The sequence below is a fragment of the Aptenodytes forsteri genome, unplaced genomic scaffold, assembly GCF_000699145.1.
Source record: "Aptenodytes forsteri isolate BGI_AS27 unplaced genomic scaffold, ASM69914v1 Scaffold349, whole genome shotgun sequence".
In the NCBI taxonomy this organism is placed as follows: domain Eukaryota; kingdom Metazoa; phylum Chordata; class Aves; order Sphenisciformes; family Spheniscidae; genus Aptenodytes; species Aptenodytes forsteri.
Window position 1 is genome coordinate 550,911 of NW_008794452.1, and position 20,762 is coordinate 571,672.

Here is a 20,762-nt window from a genome sequence, read left to right on the forward strand (position 1 = left end):
TCCAGTTTCCGCCTTATTCTGCACTTAGCTACAAGGGTGGAGTACGGCTCTCATACTGCTCTCCCAATGGCCTCCAAAGCTTTGGATCCACCCTATGGGGCACGAGACACCTGAAAGCTCAGAAGGTCCTGAGGACATCAGTCTACCCTGGGGTAACTAAGCATGGTGCAGCTGTCCCAGTGAAGATAGGTATACAGAAAGGGGAATAACAACACCTAGAGGGCAGTTATTAAAAAACAACACCACAGAAGTAACCACCCAACCCTTTTCATATCACAATGACTGCAAAAATTCACATACAAGTGATCCAAAACAATTTGCCTTATTTGGTGATGCAGATTAGCAAATCTGCATATTCCAAAGAAAGTCAGGTACCAACCTCAGCTGAACTGCAAAATTACTTCATATTACTAACCTTCTTTCTTTCCCTTGCTAGAAAATAAGTAAAATTAGATAGCATGTGTTGAAGAACCAGAGAAAAATTAGGATGATTCTTAGGAAACATGAAAAAAGATGCGTCACAGCAGATTTTAAATTCCCATCTCCAGGCAGAAAGATACAAGTACTCATTATTGACCTCTTCTCCATTTATTTTTTGCTGCTGACAGCCAAGATAGCGTTAAGATTCACTATGGAGTTACAACCTGCTTCATTCAGCAATAACTGTCAAAATGCACTCAGATCCAGAACTGCAAGAGCCCAGCTCGCAATACTGCTTTTTCACACTGGATCAAAGGGACCTTCAGTTACAGGAGAAAAGCCAGAGTGTGACTATAGGGACTGAGGAAGAAAGGAGGTAGGAGTGGTATACTTCTGAAGTTCAGCCCCAAAAATACATTCCGCACTGTGACTGGGCAAAATAAAACTCTATGTAATGTATTATAAAGGGGATCTCAAGCTATGAAAGTGCTCTCTATCATACCGTGATCCCTGAACACAGCTGGCTACACCCAGATGTGCTATGATGTAGATGTAATTTCTCCAACTCATCTCTAGTATGGCAAAGAAAAGCATTCATGCTGCGAAGTTTAAATCAGTCCCACTAGACATCAGTATTTCCCTGCTTGTTAGGAAGGATGGAGGTGGTCACACAACAGATACTTAAGACTCCCACAGATGACTGTTCTGGTTTCATTAAATTCACATGCCAGATTTTGTTCAAGCCTCAGAGAAAAAAATATGGGGCAAACTGTACAGCGTTTTCACAAATATAAAGAATTCGGAACTAATCTTGTTCCACGCTGCAAACACAAGCCATATCCAGCTTCCACTTTTTATTCTTCATTGTAAATACTCAAACTCTTGCTCCGTATCACCCAAAGGAAAAAAAGTTTGTCACAGCAGGCATCACCAGTTCACTGGTTAGCATGAAGAGACTTTTCCCCGTGCAGGAGTAGAGAAAAGCCATAGCTGATTTTCACGAAGAGTCCTGAGGGTCAAAAGCAAGGTTCCCATCTCAGTCTCCCCAATACTTGTCTTTAGTGTTTGCTGCATTGAAGTGAACTAATGGTCTTTATACGTACCTTCAGTCTCCCTCTGGGAAATGCAGGACTGACTTCAGCCTCTTCTTGCTTCTGGGCTGAAGGATATACCATATATCTTGAAAGGTATGGAACGGCCTCAAAAGCACGTGAAACAGACTGGTATCCAAGCCAGCATCTTTACATACAGGAAGGATTAGGCTTATTAAATCGCTGGCTTTGCAATGCATCATTCTTTCTCCTGCTCTCAGCAGTTTACCAGAATTTCTAAGTTAACTCCTGCAATGCTGGGAACTTACTTTCCTTTATAAAGGGGTACAAGCACCAGAAGAAATACAAAAGAACCATCTAAAGGGGAGATCACCTGGACAAGGCAACCTGAAATTAAACCAATCACATGCATCATCTTTCCCTTTTCACCTGAAAGTATTCAAGCAACTCATTTCTGTTCAGACAAATGTCAGAGAGAAAACAAACGACATGCATGAAGACAGACAGCATCAACACAGCTCATTCATCCAGTTCAAAGACCCACCGGCTGTGTCAGTGTTGGGCATGGTACTCACAAGGAGACAGGCAGAATCACTGATTGCTCAGCATTGGCAGCAGTGGAGAGAGGAGAATAAAGACATTTTAAGAAATACTGCATGGGTTCTAGGAACAGAGAGTAACATGGATCAGCTAGATTAGCACTCACTGAAGTACTTCCATGGCCTAGTGTCCAAGAACTTGCAGCCATCATAATACAGCAATTTTACTGGTCATACTGTCACCAAATTAAATGGAATAGCATGCTTTATATATCACATGCAGAGGCCTGTGCTGCCTAGAGCAGAGCATGCGGTCACAGAGATATGCCTGAGCGGCAGCTGAACAACAAGACAGACAAGTGGATTCAACCAATGAGTTTAGCAAGACTCAGACACTAAATACAAGATAAGCATAGGTAAGCGCTACTGAAACTTTGAGATCTAAGCCCAGAAACTTGGCAATACAGGCAGATACAGGAAATAATACTTACAAAAGCTACTGAGTATGCCACACAGGTGAGCTCTGTGCTAAGTTGATGAATGAATGCATACAACAAAAAGGTGACAAAACCAGAGATTTCACAAGGGATGACACAACAAAGTATGCACAGAATTTTCACAAATGCATACCATCGTCTTTAGGCATCTAAAGTTTACAATTCAACTATAACACTGCAGTTATAGTACACTATGCCTGCTTTTCTCCTCTGTTTCTATCCAAAGATCATTAATATGATGTCCCAGTATCAAGAAAGCACTCACTACAATTAAAAAAGATATCCATAAATTCAAATTGGTTAACGCTTTAATATTATTAAAGATAATAATTGATTAATGTTTTAATAAGAAAAGATTACAAAACAGTAGAAATCACAGTGGATTCTTAAGACAAATAGCCATTAGGAAATGACTGAATCCATCAATAGTAGAACTACTTAACTGTAATCAGGTTTGATTACAAGAAAATCAAGAAAAGCTAAAGTAGACCACCAGACACGATAACCTTTACTACTACAGAGAAATAGCAAAAGCACTCTTTTCTGAACTACAAAATATATAGCACACCCCTTAATACAAGCAAAGGAAACATTTTTTTCCCCTTCTCCTCCTCTCAAGCTTAATATCAGATTAGAAAAGTAGCTGTATTGCTGTATGCTGCTTTTGACTCAAAACACATGAGTTTTCCTACAAATTTGTACAAATACACATCTCTCTCCCTATGAGCTTAGAAAAACCAGAAAAAAGATGAAACACTGTTCTTCTCCTACCCGCCAATCATCAGAAAGTACCCTCAAGGTAAATAGGCCTACTAAGACCAAAAGATACTGCAGTTCTTGCTGTGGCAAAAAACTCTCACTGAACTTTCACTGGAAGGCAGCGGTAAAAGGTTAAACATGCATGTTGAATTCAGGGGAGAAAGATATTCTGGAATTTTCCCCACAATAATAGCTCAAGAAATATAGCTACATTCTTCCAAGATAGAAGCAAAACTGATGGAGTCAAGTATTAGACTTTGAGTATTCACCGAATCCAAAGCAAGCAACATCTCCTATGCAAACTTTATTATGCAAATAGGATAATCCCCAGATTCCCCACTCAGCCATTTAAATAAAAATACCAGAAATGGCCCAACTAGAATCAGAGGCAGCAAAAATAAAGACAAGCATATATCTTTCTCCGATTCCTAGTTCTCATTTTCTTCCTCTTTTTCCCAGTGATGACAGGCTGACAGATAGAATGAAATATACATCCACCCCATAGTCTTCCATACAAGTAAATACAAAAAAAAAAATCAAGTGTTTATTGGAAGTCTGCATGAAGGCACAGATGAGTTTGATTACAGACACATCGTAACAATTACAAATATATGTAAACACCTTGAGATATACAACAAAGCAATAATACAGCTAATACAGGAATAAAATATAACCTGCTAAAAAAACCTTCTTTGTATCTGAGGTTCTTTCAACAATAAGCTCCAATTCACACCAACACAGTGTAATGCTTTTAAAGTCATCACTTGGATTCATGCTCAACAAATGTGCACTTTGACCATTGTTGTTAACCAGTGGATTTATAAATTTGATCCGAATTTGAACAGGCTTCCTTCACTAGGGCCAGGAAAACATAGGAATAACCAGCTAGACACCCAACCAACCTATAATGAGGCTTTGTAGATTCTCTAAATACACAAGAGCAATCACCAAGGTACTGAATTTAAATACAAGCTTCAGAAAAGCTCAAGGATGCTTGTTCCATTTTTACTTGCATTTGAGGAAATTGCTGTATTTCTGCAGGAAAGGAACAGTCTACAGCTGTCAGGTGATTTTTTTCTTCCTCCACAGGAGGCTTAGATTTCATCTGAAACACCTGCCAAAACAAAAGTCAGCAATCACAAACTAAAGTGCCTTGGACAGCTTAGGTTTTACCACTAGAATAAAACACCTTTGTTTATAGATACAGTATTAATTTATATTGTGAGAAAACCCGCCTTTGCACACAGAAGATGACTTCCAATATTTCTGTGGAAAGGGGAATTGCTATTTTTGTTTTTTAATTAGATACCAATGCCAGGAACTTAAAAGAACTGCAACACAGCACTTTTTGAAAGGAAACCACACAGAAAAAAAATATGTAATTTTAGTACAGGCAATTCCCAGGCCTAGCCAAAGAGTACTCTGAGCAGCAATTTACTACAGGGACATAGAGTTTTCTCAAACTCAACCCTCAACCACCTGTCCTAACTCCCAACTCCTCCTCTACAAAAGCTTTATAACCTCCGGAGCACAGTTCCAGTGAGAAAAGACTCCTATCCAGGTAATACATGCAGAACAAAACCTAGCACAGCTACAACATTTCTCCTGACCCTGTGGTCACATCATCCCAACCTAAAGATGAGGTAGTACTTTTCTTTGGAGCCTAACTAGTTGAATAGGAACAAGTACTATTCTCCCTAATGTAGCAGCTGTCTGTTAATGCAGTGCCAAACTCCATAGTTTCATCTCCTCTTCAGGGCACACTACTAATGCAAAAACAGCAACAGCTGCTAAAAAAAAAAAAACCATGATATGAGTACACACTCCCACCTGAACTATGACTGCATCGTAAAGGCCATGGTCTGGCATATTCAGTGACTTCCTCCGGTCTATGAAGTGGCAATGACTCTTAACCTCTGTTTGTACTGGGACTAGTGGTTATTACCCAAAAGGAACATAATGAAGGACATCCTGAGTACTTATTACAGTGAGATGTAGAATTAAAAAAAAAAAATAAAAAAATTAAGAACTCTAGTCCAAATCCAAAAAGGGCTGGGAGAGGAATTCAGCTCCTCAGGGAACTGAGGAAACCAGATTGTCTCTATGCATACAGACCATTTGGTACTCAGGGGCTTTGTTTTCCCTCTCTTCAAGAGGACAGATCTTGCCCCTCAAGGAGGTTGTTGTAACATATGCATGTATTATAATTTCATAGCTTACACTCATAAACCTTCTGGTTTCTTATGAGATGGCTTGAACTGGAGAAATATGCTCTGCATAGTCCATGCTCTGTAGACTCCCAAGGATCAAAAAGAAATAGACTGCCATGACTGAAACAAAAAGGAAACATCAAAAAGAGTTGAATAGTATTAGAACTCATACTGCTTGTAAGACTAAGTGTTAGGATTAGAAAAAGCACTACAAGACTTAAACAAGGTCCCTAGATGCATCCTCTTAGTAAGCAATAATCAATACTGAGGATGAGAGACTGCGTTCTTTGCTTTACAAAGTATTCAAGGCTCTTTTATTTGTCTCCATGATCAGTTTCCATTTATTTAACAAAATATACGGAGTCTAAATTGTCTCCTGTCAGCAGTGCAACTCACACAGATCCCAAGAAGCTTTCTCGTTTTCATTGCTTCCAAGACTGCATTCTTCATTCAGCTGAAGTGCACAGCGATTCCACCCAGGCAGATGGATTCCTGAACACGAACATTGTAACAAGAAAGGAATCCTGTTCTGTTCAGCTCCAGTACAGCAACTGCCAATGGAAAAGCACTGACGCTTCCTTGAAAAACTCTGACAGTCCTTTCTGCCCTTGGGAATATGCTCTCAGAGGAGTACATGTAATCAAAACAATCTTATCTGGCTGTTAGTTGGAAGACTATCTCCGAACAGTCCCACCTCTTCTTCCAAAGAACTTCTCTGGAACAAATCATGGATAAAATAAATTCTTAATGCTCTACAGAGTATCAGCTGCATTCCAGTGTCCAAGCCAGATCCCTTGAGAGAAAAAGTAAAAAGAAAGCTGCTTGATTGTCAGAGAGGAAAACACTGCTGAGACAGCTAGAAGTTTGGGGGTTTTTTGGGTTTTTTTGTTTTTTAAAAACCTTTAGCTGTAAAGGGGTACACTCACAAAATGTTCATCACAGCTAAAAATTGATTCTGTGGCCTTACACAACTAGTGATGATGATGCAGTGTGCAACTGAAAAGGACAGCACAAACCCACCCAGGTGCTTCTGAGATAAAGAAGTCAAGCACTTAAGCCCTCATGGTAAGCTGGACCTCACTGTCAAGTGAGTTTCTCCAGTCTATAGGAGATCTGATAAAAATCACAGCTGCAGAATCGTAATTCATGACTATAATTAACAAGGAAAACTGAAAATCCATTTACATTTATTAGGAGATGGTTGTGCACAATTCCTCATCTTATTCAAAAAGTCTACAAATGGAGTGTAACATTTCTGATTGCAAGCAAATATTTGTTCAGTATTCTTAGTTAGGTAAGGCCAGCTTAGCGCCTTGTTACACTTTCAGGATTTAAGTATACATTTGTCAGTTCTTTATTTTCTTCTGGTAACAGTCCCACTGGAATAGTAAGGAGAGTTCACTAAGACACTTCATAACAGCAGCTGAACTTGGGTTAGACAAATTCAGTTTTGGAATATGCTTCAAGTGTAAATTATTCTAGGCAATTTTCCATTTTAAGATCTTAAAACAACACTGTCAAAGGCTTTCCCCCCTCCCCCCCACATTTATACTACCACCACTATGAGCCACTCTATAGAGCCATGTGTCCAAGAATCTCAAAGCACTTCAGAAAGGAGGGCACCATTTTAAATAGTGGTATACTTGAGCTGGAATCCTACTTATAAAAGAATCTAATTTTTCTTCGTCTTATGTTTACAAAAGGACAAGCATCAAACTAAACCAATCCTATCTTGACCTTAGTCCCACCTCTGGCTGTCTGTAATTTTCTCACATGCAATCCTGCCACTGATTCAGGAGCTCTGTTTAATTACAATGCTCACAGCTGAGTTTCCTCTATGGAAAGGTGAGCATCTGCTACCCTCAATTGTTTTCAGATGGAAGCACTGGTCAAATTTTAGGTCTGCCACAATCTTGAGAATCACTTGATTGGAGAGTCACTACCATAACTAATGTAATTTGATAATGCACTTGATCCCATATTGGTTTAAGAAGTGTAATAGACTATATATGCATTTCTCTAGATTCTCTCAGAGCTGAAACTACATAGCTACACAGTGAAGAAATTCTAGTTTTGCCTTAAGCTGAACCTTTTACAACATTATTTTAACTTACTATTTTGATTTAGAGCACTAATTTTATAAAGATTTTCAGTTTGCAATTCTTACTGAATAGGTGAGCGGCAAACATGAAAATATATGTATAAGTGTTAGTATACTACCAGAATGCTGTACTTCCTTCTTAAAAATGTCCTTAATAAAGCATTAGGCATGTCAAACAAACTTTTGTAAACAAAAGATAAATTACTCATGTTCTGCTCTGATTATAGCCAGATACATATTCTCATAAAATAAACATTCTCTTGTCATTTTCCATGGCCCACATATCCATATATATGAGGTAAACCACTTAAAATCATCAATAATATATAAACCTCAGTACTCAACAGGAACCTCAGGAAAAATATAACTGAGTAGGATGTCAATATCAAGAAGTGACACTTTGTTCCACTGCAAAGTGAAACCAATTTATTTGTGCTAACTGATGGAAAGAATGTATTCAGAATACATTTCTTTATACATTGTACCGGCTTAGGCTGCTAAATAAGCATTCATTAGTGCCATTTTGTGCTACTTTCTTGTACTCTGTTTCTACCAAGCAATACAACATTTTGGCTGTTACGCCAGTATATTCCTATATGCTCATCTTGTATCTTATTTTCTAACAGACTTTTGAACATTTAGAATACCTGTTCAAACTTTGCTTCAGGGGAATCACAATTAATATATTTTTAACATGAAAAAAATCATCATCAGCTGTTCTCTACAATCACATTGCCTTCTGCAGAAAAAAAAAAAGAGCACACTTTAATCAGCTATCAGTAACCTGTGGGCAGGACCACACTTACCGATGTTAATTTTGACAGATCACACAGTATGGGCAGCTTACAGGTTAACATAAATGTCAAGTGAAATCATCAAATCTTAAGGTCCACAAATTGTACATTCCACAGACTCCAACAAGCCAGTTCCCTCACTGTAAAATTCAGACTGTACCATACATTTGAGGTGCTTTTAAACAGGAGAAGTATGGATGTGTCCTGTGTGCTGAATTAAGCTTATTTACTACATAATACAATAGAGTATGTGTCTTGGGCACTGATTAATTAGGGTGTCTGACTCACTTTTGCACTAGAAGCTGTTATTTCAAATGACTGAAACGTACTGCTGATTTTCCATAAGCTTGGTAAACACTAATACTTCAGAATTTATCGTATAGCCCATCATGCCTTTAATTTTCTGCAAATTGTCATGAAAAAATATAAAAAGGTATCCCTTTAATTTTACAAACCTAAAAGCCAGGAAAATGAAGCTTTGGAGCCAAGCAAAACGACATAATGCCGTATTACCAAACAGAGTAGCAAATGTTCCAGCCAGAGAATGGACATACATGTAGTTCAAGTAAACACTGATGGAAAACTTTGTTAAGTTAGTGTTGTAGACCCACAACACTGGCTGCATTTTATACAAACGTTTACAACACAATTAACAGTGAAGCCTATATAACCTCAGTGCAAATAAGTCAAATCCAAATATGCCAAGTAAGCCTTTGGCTTTTAGTAAACTGCTCCATGTTATGAGTCCACTTCTGACATACAGACTGCTGAGCACATGCACTAAGGCTGAGAGGAGGGATGCACTGAATGTTGAAAAGTGGCTGACTGCGATGCTGCGGATTGGACCGTAGGTTGCACAGGTGGTGGAGGTGGTGGCGGAGGTGGCTGCACTGGGGTCTGCGTGTTTGGAGAAGGAGGAGGAGTGGGACGTTTAAATTTGTCAGGGCTGTTACTTCTTCGTGGTGAAGGCCTCTGCAGAACAAATATTGAAATTATGTTTAACACACTCCTGAACAACTTTAGGTGCAAGTCCTCTAATCAATGTACTGAGCTTGGCAAAAGAAACAAAAAAAAAACACACCACAAAAAAATCCGAACAATTATGTGGGAAGAAGAATCCATTTCAAAACATTGCAAGAATCACAATACAACTTTTACATAAAATAAATGTTACTCTGAAATGGAGTAGCAAAGGAAAGGGGAAGTACTTTTGAGATCAAACAGAACACACATTCCTTCCTGTCAGCTTGCAGGAAATGAACACAAGACATACGTCCTGAAGATACGTTTACCTATGATAACCAGCAACCTAAAAAAAAAAAGAGATATACTGTAGAGACAGCACCTCCCAGTTGTGCTTGCCCAACCAGTAGGTGCTGATGAACCTTTAACTTTACACTGCTGGCGTATGAAGACTCAGCCTGCACACTGGAGCCAGACCAAAGCATAATACAAGTTGTTCTTTGGAGAACAAAAATGATTACAACCCTTTGAGCTGCAGGAGTGAAGCAGTTGTTAGAGAGCTCCCCTCAACAGAAACTACAGATTTTCAACAACCTGTGTGTTTACACAAAGATTCAAAACCCACTTTATCTTTACAAACCAGTAGGGGGGAATCTTCTTTAATGTTAGCAATGTAAAAATATAAATTACACTGCACAATGCTAACTTCTGCACTTTTGAAAGCAAAATGCTCATTACTTACCAATCCAGTTAGCATTAATCAAGAACCTCATGGCATGACAAACCACCCACCCACAATTAATAATCAACCAAAGGTGATCAACTCTGGGGAGAAGCATGATTACAGTGCTACACCAAATATACTACAGGTAAAGTCAATTTATTCTGTAATGGAGATCAAAAATGAAGAGTCAAGAATCAAACTGCAGTTTAGTCAAATAATGTATATTGTATCTATTTTTCTGCACAACTATGTACAATAGATTAATGCTCTATGCAAAAAGCCAAGGGATTCTTGACGACTGATGTCTCTGAAACACTTAAAATCATTTATTGCATTTGTGTACATCTAATAATATGAAGGGACCTGGTTTCAGTATCAAGACAAAGCCAAGTGCTACTTATGAACACCTTTCTCAAAACAATTAGTATTTTGTCCTGAAGATGATCTTTTTCATAGTGACTCAATGTGACACCAATTAATTTACAATTTCAGAAAGAGTAGTATTTCACAGAGACTGAACAGAACAAGTTCCTTGAAAAACTTATTTATAGAATTAGGGTCCAGGTTTTCCAGAAGCATAAAGATCTTCCTGTGACTAATTCATGTGACACACAGCAGTGGGCTGAACCTGGACCAGGATTCTACCTTCCTGCTGAGCTCCAGCTTCCCTCCTGTTCTACCCACTATTGTAGCATTCCCACTGCTCTTTGCTCAATTAAACTAACAATTACCTTTGCACGCTCACCTAAATGATTTTAGGAGCAGCTATATTTTAGCATTCTACTAAAAATTCTATTGAAACATGTTTTCACATCTGAGAATGACAAGTATATACAAAAACCTTGCAGGATATTTATATACTATCATACCTGTTGAGAAAAATTAAAATGGTCTTGATACAACAACTATAAGGTATTTTGCCAAATGGCTAATATTTAGGCACTCTTTGTGCATTAAATTCCACAAATATTTAGAAGAAACACGATTAAGTAGAAATGCATCAAACATCGGAGATAAAAAGGAAATAAATCCAGTTGAAAGATATGAGAAATTGTCCTAACAAATGTTTATATTAACTTTCTTCTTTGCCAATGAGAATAGAAAATAAGAGTTAACTGCCTGTTACAGTGACATGGTGGTAGCATTGTGTGTCATCCTGAAGAAAACCTGAGCTTGGAGCAACCTCAGATGACTCATCCGTCAGATGGTGGAGACTAGGAGAAAAATGAAAGCAATGTTTTTACTTCCCGGGATAGGCTTAGTAGCTTAGAACATCACTTCTCACACCCTGCCTGCTGATCCATAAGATGATACCTATTACTGTCCTTAAGATGATAATACATCCTATTCTTTTGCAGAAAATAAGGTTCTCCAAAAAGAATCAGTTTCTGAGGGGTGAAGAGGAAAATCAGGGTTGAAGAAAGCAGCAATAGATATCTTGGAGTAAGGAGACAAAAACAAACATTTACAAAAATGTTTTGTAAAAAAGCTTAAGGACAAGCAATCATAACTTTTAAAAACCAAACTGACATTGGTAACAAGTATTTACTATTTTAAATACTTACTGTAATACCATGGGATGGTCCCATATGTTGCACATGAAGGCCTGGGGAATTGTAGTAAGACATTCCAGCTCTAGTCAGTGAAGTTGGTGGTGTGAAACCAACTGTGTGACTTGCATATGACAGACCTAAAAATTGTTAAAACAAGGTAACATCAACATTCTTGTTTAGATTACAAACTGAAGTGTGAGGCTTTTCAAAATTTTTTAGTTCTGAATCAATGATAGGTTAAGAAATGGTAACTGCTGCCAGATTAGACACCTAAAAAATAGTCATTGTACTGAAAAGCATGATGTAAAATTATTTTCTTTTCTTGTAGTAAACTACCATATGTTTCAAAACATACATTATACAATGTTAAATATTACTTTTCACTTAACATAAATGGTCTAAAGGTCCCCTGGCAGCTTAGTTTTAGTCCACAAGTATTTCCATCTGGCCTTCTATTTCTCCTCGGAGGAAATGGCTCCCTGAACAAAATACAGTCTGAAGAAGCAGAGCAGCTGTGCCTGGAGAAGCCATCTAGCATTGGGCCACTACGAGTTTCCACAAAGAAACTGGATTTAGGTGGCTCCTCCAAGGCATACCAGATCTGCACTCAGGCTTCCTCCTGTTTTGCCTTGGCATTTATAGGCAGGGACCCAAAGATCTTTGGGGCTGTGAAGTTAAAACATTCTGGGATTAGTTGCTAGCAGGACTGGACTAGCAACTAACATTTAAAATTACAACCTGTTTTATCCACATTAAGGAAAGCCTAATATTCAAAAGTGCAAATATCTAATTCTTCCATCTAAATATTTCCTTTCTGTAAGAACTCATTTATAAAAATACAGAGTACCTGTATAGCTAACCAAGGTAAAGAGAAACAGCAACTGCTAAGTGTTTAAAGTTCAGACCTTGAAGTGTTCTGAACATCTTGAGTATTTCTCAAAACAGAACATTTTCCAAAACCTTTAGCTTATTATTGCTTTCTGACAAAAATATCAATAAGGTAGGAGAAAAGTCTTTTCTCAGCTGTTTAGCATTAGACACTAGCAACTGCTTTGGAGAATTATGACCAAAAAAATTTCTAAAGCTCTATTAAACTTTTATAACACCACATTGGATTTAACAGTTTTCACACTTCAACACTAAATCAATGCAAAACAGTGCCACTGCAGCTACAGTATGCACCAACACCCAGCTTTGCCCTTAACCGCATGTATCTGTGTTTGTGCCTATAACTGATGAGACAAGATCTTGGGGGGTGGGGGGGAGAAACAACCCCAAGCCTCAGATCACTAATAAAGTCATATAAGAAAACATACTCCCCTTGCTTCCTTCAATTCTAAATTTGATTCTGCTACATCCCCAATGTATGTCTGGTGCAAATTACGAGTGACTCCAATGGAATCACTGTCACTTTAGAGTAGTTAAACAATGCAGATTAACAAAATTAATCTGACTTTTGACTACACAATTGAATTGTCTGTACAGCACATGTTTTATAACCAAGTGCTTTTGTAAGCACAAGGACAGAAACAAGTCAACATTCACATAGGTGACAATGTATTGTAAGTCAGAGACAAGAGCCCAGAACAATAAAAGGCAAAATATATGCTTTAAGTCACCTTTGCAACATTACAATTTTGGACTGCTTTGGGATAAACCAGCTCCAAAAGTTTTACAAATGCAAGTCTACATGACAGTCAAAGAAGTGATAACAGAGTAGCGCATGTACATCCAAGGTAGCTCATCTCTGCAGCCCAAAATCTCTATCTAGCCTAGCTGCAGAAGCAAAGCATAAAACAGTTTATCTACACTAAAGACTAATTGGTAATTACAGTAACTAATCCCCATCTGCCTAGGAGTAGCAATACTTCCACAATCTTCAAAGTTCCATGCACTGTGCTAGAAATCTCAGCAGTATCTCAGCTTGAAAGAGTCCTCAAAAGCAGCTTCTCAAGCCATGCAAGCACAAAAGGCTCTGGGATTCAGGAGCCAGAATCTGACCCATTAAACCCGACTGGCTATCCATATGAAATTATAGCATTTCTAACTAGTTTCAAATTATGTTTCTACAAATTCAGGCACATCATTTCCCAAACGAAACATGCCAAGTCATACAATTACTTGATGCAAAATAGCTGTTGTATTATTCTGTGCTGATATTTTTGACAGTGTCTTACTGTACTATTTTAGATATACTCACAAACTATTTGTTTTCATCCATTACTGCATTCATATATAACAGACAGCTGTACAAAATTCCCTATTAATCTCATTAGTTCTCTTACAAACTGCTGCTTCTTTTTTTCTGAAGTCTGAAACTTCCCAACTGTGGATATTAATTTATCAGATGTGAAGGAGAGTAATGTAGCTGCCTGTGCAGAAGTGGTAGCCTGGAACATTTACTGTACCAACATTACCAAAATTGTGAACTCTGTTAGAAACAATCATTTCAGCTGTGCTATTTTTAACTCTGCTTCAGACTGTGTTTCAGCATCCCCTGTCTGTGGGATATAATTCCCACTAGAACGCAGCACTCTTGTACCAACTACTGATGGGAAGTAAAGTCCACGGGGAACAAGGAATGTGCTTCAGTCCCAGTGTAGGAACAAATCAACAGAGTACTCCTGCACTGACACATCAGCACCTAAATTAGGTGCATTTCTAGGTAATCTAGGATGCAAGCCTGTAAGTTACCAGATCATTTTTCCTATGCGTACTTTCAATTATATATATATTTCAATTATAACCACTGTGCAATTACAGTGGTTACTGCAGGTACAATGTGCAGTTGAATATTGTATTATTATGAAGGCTGCACATGTATAACCACAAATGTTCAAAGTTGTTACTCCAGAACAGTTGTTAGCACGACTACGTTTCTGTACACACAGTTACAGGAAAAGGATAACAAAACATGTATTGTTTCAAGTGATTTGGCTCATTTCAGAAGCCCAAAAACCTCTTGAAAAACTCTATCATAATGCTCATCTCTAACACGGTAACATGGCTTATGGCCATAGCTAGTTTTCACACATGCTTACTCCTTTTGCAACACTTGGATGAAAACTATTTTGAGTCCTTCTGAAAAACTAAAGTCAATCTTGAAAATTAAAGCATTTAAAGACATTTTATATATTCTAGCAGACCTGTGTAATAAAATGTCTCAATCCCATCTTGCAGAATGTCAATATAAAGCACATCTCATTTGCCCTTACTGTAGGACTCTGTTTGACAGGTTCTAAAGGTGAACTTGGGAAAGCAGGGCATGCAGGATTCACTTCATTATGTACAAGTGAGTTTGTGATCGCTATATAACATCCATGGCCAACAACTGTTAATGAATGTCCAAGCGCAATTTTAAGGGATTTTAAATTTCTGCCAATAAATGTGTTAGTAACACAAATACATAGACTTAAAAAACATATTCCGTAATTAAAAACTTAGAAAAGGTTAGTTTGCCTTTGTTATACAAAGTACTAGAGACAGGAATTCTTAATTTTATAGTTATTGTTTTACAACAGAAAACAGCAGAAGTACAAAAGCCATTTCTCTACTAAAGAGAAATGGAAATTGACTTTTTTCCAACACGTTCAAGATTAGACTTCTACAAGAAGTTTTGATTCAGAGCACAATAGCAGTCTCATTACTAGTTCATCACCAAACTCTAGAAATCTGTTTGAACTATGCATCTGTTGGGCAACTTCTATGGGGGCGGGGGGGAAGAAGAGACAGTAAAAGAGAATAAGAGCGCAAAAAAGAAATAAAAGTTCAAGTGATAGCTACTTAACTGACCTTTAATATCTGTTCACAGTGTAAAACAGAACTATCTGAAAACATGCTGCACTAGAAGACATCTGAGGCAAAATTATTCTTACATTTATGATACAGTTTTTTTCTCCAGACTACCTTTGAAAGGCTACTGACCTAAATATATTAATAGGGCACGTCACTATGTGATGCATACAATAATTTTAGAAACTGAGTTAAATATTTACCAGGTGATATAGGTCTGCTAGAACTTGGTGAGGGTGTATAAGGGATAGGACTGGACACAGTGCGAGGTCTTAATCCTTGTGCAGACATCTCATTAAAATATCTAACAAAAAAAGGTAAAGAATAATTAGATCAAACCTTTTAAAATGTGCCATATTTTAGATGTTTCACTGTGGTTTTTCCAATTCCCATAAGAATCACATTAGATTAATGAAGGACCAGTCACCTTTAGGAAATCATGACAGGAACTCTCGTCATTGCTGAAGGCTCAGATACTGGCTTAACTTTCAATGGAAATAGCTTGACTCATCTTAGTCATTTGCAGTTAAAACCGTACAAGTTGCACATGATTAGAATAGTACATATTAAAGCCAGAGGTATAAATCATGTCATCAAATCTGACCTACATTCTTGCACTTTATACATCATCTCTACATTGAGCTCAATAGCTGGTCTGCTTCCAGAAAGGCATTCAGCACTAATCTGAAATCATGAAAAGTTGGGGGGGGGGGGGAATATCATTAAAGTTTTGATAATTTTTTCAAACCACTGATCACCCAACTTTATACATCATCTCTACATTGAGCTCAATAGCTGGTCTGCTTCCAGAAAGGCATTCAGCACTAATCTGAAATCATGAAAAGTTGGGGGGGGGGGGGAATATCATTAAAGTATTGATAATTTGTTCCAACAGCTGATCAGCCTCACAGTTAAAAACAGGCCCTGTTTCCTACTTGAATCCCTCTGGTCTCAATGTTTAGCCATTTGCTCATTGTGTCTTTTGCCACTAGAACAGAGAGACATTTTGGACCCAGGACTTTCTCCCACTAAAGATACTTGTAGGTTGTGTTGCAAGACACCTCCCACACTTCACTGTGATAAAGTGAACAGTTTAGAACCTCAGGCAAGGCATTTTTCCCCACCTGTAATAATTTTAGTGGTATTTATTTGTACTTTACTCACTGAATGCAGTGAAGCTTCTTCACAGACATCAAGTAAAAGGAGATAAAAATCATACCAATTGCTCCTACTTGCCACTTACTGTTTATATCTCAAAAGTAATTTTATGTATTTTTTCCCACTGCACTAGGCTGGCAGCTTTCAGGTTGACTTGCTTATGCACTCTCCACCTAGATTTTTCAGTCATTGTCTGGATTAGAGGGTCCCCTGCTCACATGGTTGCAAATCAGTGCACCTTGGTTTATATTATTACATTTAGCTGTGTTTCTTTACTGGACACAGCAAAGCAGCAGGCAAAATTAGCTACCTAACAGCCCTTTGACTCTTACTTGTCTCCCCTTCTACCACTGTATTCTCAGAAATTCTTAGTAGCTACATTTATTTCCAGATCACAGAAAAAAAAACCACAACATGGAGCAGCATTAAAAATATTCCTATTTGATGGAACTCACAATGATGACTACTTTGAGATCTGTGAGCCAGTTCATAAACTATTTGAAACATGTTTTGATACTGCATCTTATTGATTTTTAACCAGGATATTCTGAGTTACTAAGCCACAACACCTAACACAGGCAGTACATTGTAGTGATACCAAAGTTGGTTTAAATTTGGGTAGATCAGGTAATAAAAGTAGCTGCAATAGAGAACAACAGAAAATTAACAAACTGGCAAATTAAAGTTAATTAAATATAAGTTTTCTAAAGAGCTACCAGTGGCAAGGTTAGCGAAATTGAACTGACCAGGCTACCTCTGCAACACACAGTAACTTGTAATGCAGACAGTATGTGTATTACAGCAAGACAGTGGTCTTTGTGATTTAATCTTATTTTATTCTACATAAAGACAATTTTCTGTAAGTCATCCTAGTACCTGGATCAGGTGATATGGAATAGCAGCACACCATTAGTATGCTTCCTGGTTTCAGATATTTCCCTACTACTCCAGAGAATAGGATGGGGGATTGAGAAGACAAAGCTATTGCTAGTCAGGAGGAAGAAGTTTTGGGAGAGCTGTGTATTTTGCATTCAGGAAAGCATCTTCATCTACCCCCATCTACAAAAAGTAAGTATCATCAGCTAACAGAACGCAACTGAAAAAACTGGATCTCTGATCCATCACCACCATCATTTTTAGAGAGACGATGTAAGCTGACAAAAATTTACATTTTAAAATAATTACTGCATGTAGTTCCACAATTATTTTGTCTACACAGTTCTCCTAAGACTAACCACTCTAATACCTGCTTCGTCCTTCCCTTTACTTTGTATTACTTACACTGCAAATACCTGTTTTGGAGCGATTCTGTCACGCCTTTGTAGTACCAAGAAAATCAACATGACAATGAAATTCTAAAAAGTACAGAACAGTTACTCAAATTTTCCTGCATTTTATTGATTACCACTACCTACAACTGGTTGACAAAAAAAATTATTAGGATACTCTACATTTTTGGATTAATACTGGTAATTCACATCGATTTAGATTTTGACTGTATTTCCATTACAATGTAAATATTGGCAGAAAGGGTTAGGCTAATAAAAGTAGATTCAAACACCAGAATCCTGTGTTTCTAACAATTTATTTTATATAGCATTCACTACCTCTTAATACCAGATGCTACTGCAATATATGTCAGTTGCCCAGTATTTCATTAAAATGAAAACACTACCTTGAACTTGAAGGGTGCTCCTTGAAACAAAATATCTGGTACTTTGTTTCTGGTAAATTATGGCTTATAACAAATATACTGATCACCCAAGAAGAAATATCTCAGTATCAGAAGAATACACAGCACAGGGTAACTTTTTTTTTTCTCCAAAGGACCACTATAAATCCAAAATAATGTAAAACAGTGTAACAAAATAATGAGCATTTGATAAGAAATAAGAATGTTTTATTCAAAGTGTAGTTAAAAACCTCATTCAAGATAACAACACTGTCATATGACTATGATGTGAGAAAACACTAAAAGGCATCATATAAAACCATGAAAAACTCAAGACTATCTGTAAGGTCAGTGCAAGCAATGCAGCTTACAGTAGAGAAAAAAAAAAAAAAATCAAGGATGTTATGGTTTGGACATCAAGAACAACCCAACAGTTCTGGAAATGCTTCCTCTCTCTAAGGCTTTACACAGTATCCCTTCGTATTTGGCTAAACACATTTTACTTTCTGCAAAGAACAAATTAGCCCTAAGTAAGGACGTTGTTCCTACCTCACAGAATTCCTTGCAGTTACCAAGTTAGGGGCAAAACAAAGGTACTATGATCGGATTATCCTGAATCTCAACTGCACAGCTGTATTTATTTCAATATACATTATCAAAACCCTAAGCAATCTTCAGATACAAATATTTTCTTTCTCACTGTTAAAACTAATGCAATTTCTACACAAGTTTGATACAATTCTACTGAAGATATTCCTAGACCATGCTGAAATTTGATACATATATTAAACGCATATACAGGTTATTTCTATAAATACTTATTCTATAATATTCAAAAAGAAGTATCAGTATTGATTAATAAGCTCAATGCCAACTTATCTGGATGGCTAGAAAATACAAACCTTTCATCGTCCATTTCTAAGCTGGATTCGCTTTCTGACAGTTGCCTGCAGAGTGCTTCCCTACGTTCCATTTCCCTCTGTAATTTTCTTTGAAGTCTCAAGTTTTCTTCTCTCATATGTCGCTCCTCTTCTAAGTATTGTGCCATCTTCTCTGAATCTGAAATTCAGGATTTTGTTAAAATCTGATTAAAATTCAATTTCACAGACAGGCAAGTACGTTGTGCCTAATTTTACTCCAGTACTTCAAGAATGAGGGTGTAGAAAATGCTCAGGATGGATCACTCAAAATTCTCATCTCTAAGTCATTAGTTCAAAGCATAATTCAGAACAGTAGCTACTAAAATAAATTACTGGTTGACAGCAATTTTGGAAATAAAAGGTAAAAACCAAAAAAGTTTTAAGTGTTTACTTACATGAATTTGAAAAAAAAAAAAAGGAAAAAAGTCATGAAGAAAATAATAAAACCAAAACGATAAAGAAGAAATACAATGATTCCTGCTCCATTAAAATAATTCTATTCCACATTTACGAAGATTTTACTGCAACAAACAGAAGAAATTATTTTAAAGGTATATTTCCATTTCAAAGGAAGAAGCACAAAACAAGTTCTGAAACCCAAAACACTCAAAATTGTATTAAATTGCTACCTTATATGTATTCTATAGCATTCTTTCAATTACACATTTTATCATAGAGATTGGCCAGCAGAATATGTACCGATATTAAAAGCCAACAAGTGGTTTACTCTTTACATCAAAAGGCAATTTGAGTTTGCAATTCTAAACAAGTTCAGCAAACATCACTTAAATGGTCTGGTATCACAGGCTATTTAAAGTGATAAAATCAAATTACGGAAAGCTACAAAATATTTTGACAGATTATATAAATAAAATGGAACACATGATGAAGACTTATGACACAAATAATGTACTTTGTGAGGTTTTCTAACATTTGATCAAGTTTACAGTTAATTCCTTGATATTAAAAAAAAAATTACGATTCATCATGCTTTGTGATCACTTCTTTATGCAGCACCCTTCAATCAAAAGAACATTCCTGTTTTAGAAGACTGTTCCCAAACTATCAACAATACATGTTTTATCTCTCTTCTGTGGAAATATCAGTTTTAAATAAGCGATACTGTTACATTTAGAAGTATTATTACACCAAAACAGTTCCTAGACTAGACGTGCTTCAGGAATACACAATGTAATACCAATATCAGAATTTAGTAAGCAGAATTATTAAATATTTATGAATAATACTAGAGGTTCTCTAATGACCACATATTGCAAACACCAAACTGAAAACTGTATTTCAGTTTCATCTTCTGCTTGCAGGCTAGTACTCCACCATTTCTATCAGTATTGCTATTCATACTGCAGCTCTGTTTAATCTGTTCACAAAGGGAAATGGTACTTTTAAACCTAGATCTTATTTTCAATGAGAGTTTGATTTTAAATGCTTCTAAATTTTTACTCTAAATCAAAATAATTCAAAAAGAGACCACTTAAAAATAAAGAATACTTGAAATGAAATTAATTAGGCTAGATTTGTACAAAGAGTACTTTAAATCTAAGGCCTTGCTCTCGTTCTGAAGTTCATTAAGTGAAGGCTGCAGTGCAG

General features: G+C 37.0%; 1 protein-coding gene across 1 annotated transcript in view; it reads right to left on the minus strand.

Annotated features, from left to right (window-relative positions):
• Window positions 1-3,779: 3,779 nt before the first annotated feature.
• Window positions 3,780-20,762, minus strand: part of CCDC6 (coiled-coil domain containing 6) — a 38,873-nt gene continuing 21,890 nt past the window's right edge. The window contains exons 6-9 of the mRNA XM_009290570.2: window positions 19,137-19,293; window positions 15,608-15,708; window positions 11,625-11,749; window positions 3,780-9,344 (exon numbers count right to left, since the gene is read on the minus strand). Coding sequence (XP_009288845.1) covers window positions 9,153-9,344; window positions 11,625-11,749; window positions 15,608-15,708; window positions 19,137-19,293 — 575 coding nt within the window. The 3' untranslated portion in view covers window positions 3,780-9,152. The remainder of the gene's footprint in view (window positions 9,345-11,624; window positions 11,750-15,607; window positions 15,709-19,136; window positions 19,294-20,762) is intronic.